The 8333-nt window shown below is 47.9% G+C and overlaps 1 protein-coding gene across 4 annotated transcripts in view; it reads left to right on the top strand.

The window, feature by feature from the left end:
* LOC115494557 (uncharacterized) overlaps positions 1–2889 on the top strand; it is a 35022-nt gene extending 32133 nt beyond the window's left edge. For all 4 annotated transcript variants that reach the window (XM_072927652.1, XM_030269276.4, XM_030269277.4 and 1 more), the window contains one exon: positions 1180–2889. In XM_072927652.1, coding sequence (XP_072783753.1) covers positions 1180–1268 — 89 coding nt within the window. In that variant the 3' untranslated portion in view covers positions 1269–2889. The remainder of the gene's footprint in view (positions 1–1179) is intronic.
* The last annotated feature ends 5444 nt before the right edge of the window (positions 2890–8333 follow it).

The following is an 8333-nucleotide window of genomic DNA, read 5'->3' on the forward strand; positions in this document are numbered from 1 at the left end:
AAAAGCAGAACTAGGGATGTATTTGAAGGTGTTTGTTTTGCTAAGGAAAAAGCAGAGCAGAAATCATTCCCCACGAGCCTCAGGGCTGAACCCAAACCTTGTGTTGTCTCAAGTTCACTTCCCAGAGCAATGTATTTGTCCTGCAATCCTCCAGCACCCCCTTGGCTCCTCCAGCAGCCCCATCTGACAGAGCAGGAGAGGAAAAGCAGGGTTGGGATGAAGGCTGAGGACTTCATTTGCCCATTGGGGCAGTGTGTGAGGGCAGAGGGTTCAGATGCTCCTCTCCTGTGCACAGCTCAGGCTAGCCTTAACAAGTTTTCCTGGGATTATCTGGCTGCTGCCAGCCACTGTAGCAGAGTTGAGTGCAGTCATCCGTGGTAAAAGGCCTTAAGCTGTCCAAATTCTGTACAATCACAGTCTGGCAGGATCTGCACCATTATGAGCAGTTTTGTGCTGGCCTGAAAGGCACTGAGCTGTGTGAACTCTGAATGCTGCTGAAACAGTTTGAGATGCCTATTCCCACCACTGGGTCAGCTGAAGGGAGCACGTTTCCACCCTTCAGCCTTCCCACTGCCACAAACCAGTGGCTGAAGCTAAATTCTGGGCTGGCAGCACCACTGGAGCTGCTCCCTTTGCTGTAAGTGCAGCTGGAGCCCGGCTGTGTCCCAAAGCACCCAGCAGGACTTGGCAAAGCTTCTCTGCCACTGCCACAGGGGCACTGGGAGCTCATCTCCTGATGCCTGTGGCCACCAGGAGCGTGGAGGTGTGCTTGGTCTCTGGCAGGCAGCTCTGTTCCTGCAGCAGGTACATTTCTTACCAGCAAAACTTCATTCCTAGTGGTTTGGCTGGTTTGGCTGGTAGGACGAGAATGTGCTTTTCCCAAACTAGTACATGTTTCTTTATATAGTTCTACTATTCTTGGAGTATTTTGTTAATGTAATGTATTTTAACCCCTGTGTCCAGGAAGCCTCCCCCTTTTTAGACATTCCTTGACCTGGAAGCATTGGGCAGTTTTCACTGCATAGCAGTAAAACTCTGAGAGATACAACTCTGGATCCTGTACAGGCAATTGTGGGGTTTTTTTTCTCTTTCCCTGAATACCCCTGTTCTGGGAGCTAAAGTATGAGAAGAGGAACTGTCTTTTTTATGCTGTAACATGGCTCTGTGTTTTTTCCCCAGTTGTTCTGCTGGCACTGACGTGTTTGATCTTTGTTGTTCGGCTGGGACTGGTGGTGTGGAGACACTGGAAGAGACCACTGGAAGCATGAGAACCCTGAGGCCCATCAGGCACAGTGGTCTGAGACCTCTGGCACATTGTGGCTGATACTTGAAAGGGAGAAAAAAAGAATTGGGCATGTGCTGGCTCTTGTTCCTGTATCCATTCCCTTCTGCATTTCTCTCTTATTCTCTGTTCTAAATGCAGATGTCTTGTGTCTGCAAATGTGTCTTGCTCCCACATTCTCTCAGATCAGTTACTCACAACCCTGTCTTGAGTTCCTTTGGTTTTATCCTGGAAAAGTTCAGGAAAAGCAGCCCTGTACAGCTTTGTGATGCCTGGGCTGTGGCTCTCTTCTCCTGCCAGTGCAAGCAGGGCTGCCAACAGGCACCCAGCAGCCCTGCACACAGAGCTGTTCCTGTTTTTCCCTTGGTATCTCACTTTCTTGGAAGTGCAGACCCAAGTGACCTGTCCCTGGGGTTCCAGGTGGGAGAGCTGTCATTCATTGCCTTGGCCATCAGTGCTGAGCATTCTCAAGCCCTGGTGCTGTCAGCAGATCTCCTGCAGGCAGCCACTGCTCCTTTTCCTGCTTCTCTTCAGCATGACAGGGGCAGAGACGAGGATTTGACATCTGCCTTTGCAGTTTGATGTTCAAGGGGGCAGGGGGAGGGACTGAAGGTTTCTGACACAAAGGTGTTGGTGTTGCCTTTCCCTGAGCTGTGCACAGCTTGGGCTGGCTGGATGTCTCTCACTGGGGGAGTTTGTGGCTACTCTGGAAGGAGCTCAGATGTTCAGATGAGCTGGTCCCTGATCTGGAGTGAAGCCTGATGCTTCAAAGGAAGCCTGTTAAAAAAAAAATAAAATAAAAATTGAACCGGTAGAGCAAGTTCATCCTGGATCAGTGCCTTCTCATGTGGCTTCACCACTTCTGAGTTGGGATTAGGAAGCCTAAAACTGGATTGACTGAATTTTTGGACCACTGCCTTTCCTTCCTGTGCCTAATTGAGAGCTGGTGGTGCCTCACAGGTGTCTGGAAAGTCTTGGCACCAGGAAAGTGCTTTCAGTGCATCTTGCAGTATTATTAACAAAGCTAAATTCTAAAATAACATGTGCTATTGTTTACATTTAGCAAAAAGCAAAAGCAGTGTAATGCATCTCCCCTCATCATTCTGGTGTGTTGTTTTTTTTTTTTTATTTTTTAATTTTAAAATAAGTCAGCTCATTCTATCACTCTGCAACTAACTCTGTAAATCATCTAAAGCAGCTGTCCTGGCCCCCACCTCACTCATGCCCAGGGCTCCAGAGTGACTCTGGTCCCTTGCTGGAATCTCCTGGAGGTGAAGAGTTGGAGGATGTAGATTGCAAGGTATGATTTAAACTCCTTTGACCAGCACACTGTTCATTAAGTTTCTATTTTATAGGCTCTGCCTCCCAAGATCCCAGCTAATAAATTCCCAGCAGCCTCTCCCTAAGCTGCCTTATTTAATACAGGGGAATTAAAGCCACTGGCAGGGGGATTAAGGGGTCCAGGCAAGGTGAGAAGCTGCTGTGAGGCTGTGCAGCAGCTCATGCATGGCAGGGTTCTGCAGCCTCTCTCTTGCAGCAAGAGCACTGCAAAGAGCTCCTGGACCAGGGCAGCTGCACTTTCCCATTAAAAAAATGCCTTATCAGGAGCTTTCTTGGTGTCTGTACCTCATTTCTGTGCTGGCCAGTGACCAGAAACTATATCAAGAATGCAATTAATTGTCTGGGGAGTGTTGACAGGGGAAAAAACCCTGTCTCAGAAACCTCTGAAGGGCTCAGGAATGTCAGCCCCTTCCCCATGGGCACCTTGAGGTGGTGGCACAATGGGTGCTGCTCTCCCCCTGCTCTCACCTCTCCAAAACAGCTCTGAGGAGACACTCAAAGGCCCTTTTCACCCATTTAATCCTTGCAGACCTCCCTGTGAGAGAAAGTCCCTGATGACTGCCCTGCAATGATAATGCTGAGCTGCCCTAACCCTCATTTGGCCACCCACAAATAATTTCCTGGTCCTCAAAACTCTCTCCAAGCCCTGTTTTCTCACAGCTGGGGCAGACAGAGGTTCCCACAGCTGTCCCAGCACACAAAGCTCCAGCCAGCTTTGGGAAAAATGGCTTTTCTTGCATCTGCAGCAGGAACAGGAGCCTAAAAATAAACCACCTGCCCCTTTCTTTTTCAGTGGTTGGGGAGGAAGCAGATAAAAAATAAGTGTGACCCTTCCTCTTCCAAACTTGGGGATAAAGATAGCTTCAAGACTATTTTTAAAGGCTTTTTTTTCCCCTGAAATGCCTTATTTTGACTTGTCTTCCCAAAACCACCAGTACATGATTTTGCCCACAAAAGATCTTCCTTTCAGCAGAGAAGCATTTCAGAAAGCTGGAAGCCTGCCAACCTTTCAGCAAAAAATAATCAGTCCAGCCTTTGTTGCCATGAGGGATTATGGGATTTGGGTGAATTTTAGAGGATTTAAAATTTCTTGGAAAGCTGGTGGCCTTAAGAAGGCAAGGCCTGAAAAATTAGTTTATTTTGTGGAAAGGTGGTTGTGAAAAGGTTGATGTGCCTTGTAGCCCAGCCTGGGATGTGACCCAAGTGCCCTGGACACGAGGGCTGGAGATGGATGGGGCTGGCAAAGGAGGTGTGACAAGGTTCCCAGGACATGAAGGTTTATTTTGCTTTCTGATACAAAATCTGGGTCTACACTTCCCACCTCTGCAGAGATTCCCTCTGTGGCTAAGCAGGAAAAAGGGAAAAGCAGAGTGATCTGTAAAACACCACTGGGTAGAAAACTTTAATTCTGTTTAGATGTGTGGGGATGCTCCTTCCCCAGTTTGGGGCCAGCTCCTGCTCAGGCAGCCTCCCTCTGGGAATGACCCATCAGTTCATCACAGCTTTTCCTTAGGGATGTACTGGCTGGGCTGGACATTTCTGAGGCTGCTAGGCTGTTGTTTTCAGTCAAATTTCTGTGAAAATCTGATTGAAAAGAATGCTGTATGGGAGAAGCTGTGGGGCAAGGGAAATATGCATTTGAACTGAGAATGCAAATGTGTTAATTCAAAAGGAATTCCTTAAAAAAAAAGAGGTTATAAGACCCCGAGTCAGGCTCTTATTAAACCCACACAGCTTCCAGAGAAAACCATGCCTTGGGACGCACCCCATCCTGCCCACACCCCCAAACACTGCACCCCCTGTGATGCTCCTGGCCCCTGCCTGCTGGGCTCCCAAAAACCAGAGCACCCAGGCAGGGGAGACGTTCTCTTGCAGCCTGATTTGTTCTTGCCTTAATGCCACCCTCAGGACTAATCACTTTATATTAAACATCTGTGAAATGGAGTAATAAATAAGTGAAGCTGAGAGAAAAGAGATGTTACTCCACGATGCAAAGCACCAGGACAGAAAGCAGCATTGCTTTTCTTCTGCAATTCCACTTTGCAAAACCCCTCTCCTGGCTGCATCCAGGGGCACAGTGGGACACATGGACTGTGGCTGAGTTATGGCACAAGTGGCACCAGCAGCAGGAAAACAGGAAAACAGGAAAGCAGGAAAACGGGAATACAGGAAAACGGGAATACAGGAAAACAGGAATACAGGAAAACAGGAAAACAGAAAAACAGGAATACAGGAATACAGGAAAACAGGAAAACAGGAAAACAGGAAAACAGAAAAACAGGAAAAAAGGAATACAGGCAAACAGGAAAACAGGAATACAGGCAAACAGGAAAACAGGAACACATGAAAACAGGAATACAGGAATACAAAAAAACCAGGAAAACAGGAACACAGGAAAACAGGAATACAGGAAAATGAAAAAACAGGAAAACAGGAAAACAGGAATACAGGAATAAAGGAATACAGGAATACAGGAAAACAGGAATACAGGAAAACAGGAATACAGGAAAACAGGAAAACAAAAAAAACAGAAAAACAGGAATACTGGCAAACAGGAATACAGGAAAACAGGAATACAGGAAAGCAGGAATACAGGAATACAGGAATACAGAAAAATAGGAAAACAGGAAAACAGGAATACAGGAAAACAGAAAAATAGGAAAACAGGAATACAGGAACACAGGAAAACATGAATACAGGAATACAGGAAAACAGGAACACAGGAAAAACAGGAAAACAGGAATACAGGAAAACAGGAATACAGGAAAATGAAAAAACAGGAAAACAGCAAAACAGGAATACAGGAAAACAGGAATACAGGAAAACAGGAAAACAGAAAAACAGGAATACAGTAAAACAGGAAAACAGGAAAACAGGAATACAGGAAAACAGGAAAACAGGAATACAGGAAAACAGGAAAACAGGAAAACACTTCTCATGTCACCTTGTCGGAGGAGCCTTGGAGAGGGAACACAAGGAAGGGTGGCTCCAAACGTGGCACCCCCAGCACCCCCATTTCCTTATCTGGGATGCAGAGATGAACAGGACAAACCTCTCTGTGGAGGACTGGGAAGAACTGCAGATAAAAGCATGGAATACATACAGGGATGATTAAAGACAGCAATGCCCTTTGCTATGCACACAGTCTAAACACGCCAGGCCATCCTGGGCTCTTTGAAAACTGTTAGATGTTCTCCAGCTAAATATTTATTTTATCTGCTGGGACAGCCCCTGTCGGGAGATCAGCTCACTCCTTCTGTCAAAGGCATCTCAGCAAAGAGCTGTGGGCTGGGGCAGGACTCCTGCATGGGCTGAACATGTGGGAAAAATGCTGGAGCAGCCCCAGAGCCTGACCCTGCTCCCAGCAGAGCTGGGGCACTGCTCAGAACAGGCTTTGGCAGGGGAAATAGCTCCATGGGCCTTCCCTGCTGGAAAATTTGACTCAAAGCCCTTGAATAGCCACACAAGGATGCTGTTTCCTCCCTCCAGTTTGGGAAGCGAGGGTCTTGAAGGCCTTTGGTCAAGAAGCTGGTAAAATGTGATGTTTAATCAATCAAGAAGAGATTGATTATTATCTGCTCAGGGTGGGAAGTGACAGAGACATTAGCTGGTAACTTGGGTTGCCTTAACACTGTTCTAGCTAAAACATGAGCTTAAAAAAATTACTGAAAAGTACTTAGCTTGAGTAAGTGGTCCATGACATATTTTTATCCAAGAGAGGAAAAAACAAATTGTGTTTGGGCCTGTGGTTGCCATTGGTGTCAATGGGTGTTTTGCCACCTATTTTGCAGGAACAGAATAGAGGAATATTTTGCTGTGAAATGGTCTGAGGGCTGAGAAAGGAGCACAGGGATTGAGCAAAGACATCTGAGAGCTGTGTCAGACCAGCCTGGGAGCCAGAGTCTGGGTTTCCTTGTCCTAATCTTCACCTTAAGCCCATTAAAAACGGCATGGACAAAACACCTGCATGCTGTTGATGTTTTGGGCTGTGGTCTGGGCCAAAAATGCAGCCTCCTAGGAGACCCACTGTGTTTCCCCTTGTTTATGGGGTGCCTTTCCCCCTGCAAATATGTTTCTGCTCAATCCTACTGTCCTTGGCATGAGAAAGTTCCCTCCAGGAGTGGCAATGTATTTGGTAAGAAAAGTGCCATCAGACAGAAGCTCATCACAGGTGCACTTAGAGAAGACCAGAAATCATGAGGAGACACCCCCTGGGTGCTGATACCAGCAGCAAGGGCAGAGTGATGGCTTAGGGCTGCATGTGGGGCAGGTGGAAGTGTTCCTTGAGGCATTTTTGTCTGATGGCTCCCTGATACCCAGGCCAGGCCCTACACACCATCATGCCAGGCACATTCCTACCCTGATGCAGCAAACCACTGTTTGGATGCTTCTGACATCTCCTGGGGAAGTCACTGCCCAAGGAGATGCTTTGGGACACTCTCTGCATTACCCCTCCATCAGGAACCACCTCTCCTGCCTGGAGCTCACCTGGCCAAAAGGTGATAGGAAACCAGGGATATACTGTCCACACAACACTAGCCAGAGGAGTGTATCCTACTCAAAACAGTAGGAAGAAAAGCTGCTGGTGTGGTTTAATAGGACGGATGGAAAACCAGGAAAAAAACTGTTGTGGTTCCTCAGACAAGAACATCTTGTTCAGCCAAATGCAAAGGTGCTCCTTGAGGACACTCCTGCGGAGACAGGGAGACGGGCTGATGGCAGGGATGCTGCTGCCTGGCTGGGAAAATGTAAAGGAAACATCTGAGAATTACCACAGCATTACCACAGAACATATGCAGGCAGGGTAGGGACAGGGTCGGGACTTGTGCAGCATCTGATCCTTTTTCCTTCCAGCACTGGTGTGGAGGAGGGGAGCGTGGGGCTCCTGCCCATATTCCAGGCTGAGGGCAGGGGGGATCCCTGCTGCCCTTTGGGAAATTTGGTCATGCAGCTGCTGTCAGGCTGGGGACACTGATCCTGCAGCAAATCCAAACCCTGCAGAGCCAGCCACGGCTGCTTGTGATTTCTTTGCTCTCTGCAGCAGGTTTTTGAGTGCAGGATCAGTTCCCCATGTCCCTGTGTGGGATGCCGGTGGTAAGTTTAAAAAACACTTTGCTCCCACCCACTCAGGGCTTGCAGGTGTGAGGCTGAATGGGCAGCAGCAACTTCAGCACCTCAGCCAGAGCCTGGGGCTATCCAGTGCCTGGGGGCAGGAAAACAACTCACAGTGAGACTGGGACTTGGGGCTGGCATAAAGAAAATCCACATTAGGAAGGCCCTAGAGCATCTCTAGGATGAGACCCACTTGTGGGGTTGCCCATGGTGTTGCCTTTGATGTGTGGCTCAGAGAAGCCCATGGGGGAAAAGGAGCTTCCATTTCTCTCCCTCTTCCACTGATGCTGTCCAGATGCAGAAGTGGTTGAGCCTCTCAAAAGATGCAAGGCTTGGCATAAAGGGTTGGGCTTCCTCACTGGCCCCAGCAGCCTCCTAAAGGCTGTGTCCTCATTACTCATCTCCTCACACCCATCTAGAAACCCCCTGATCTTCAAATGTCTCTCAAAAAGCAAAATACACTTGGTGTGAGGCAGGACTGGAGCAGCTGCCAGCACAGCACTGGGATGGAGATGGTCAGGGAAATTACAGGGAAATCACCAACTCAGCTGGTGAAACAAGAATAATTTTATCCTTTTTCCCTCTTCTGGTAGAAAGG

The sequence above is a fragment of the Taeniopygia guttata genome, chromosome 3 (assembly GCF_048771995.1).
Source record: "Taeniopygia guttata chromosome 3, bTaeGut7.mat, whole genome shotgun sequence".
NCBI lineage: Eukaryota > Metazoa > Chordata > Aves > Passeriformes > Estrildidae > Taeniopygia > Taeniopygia guttata.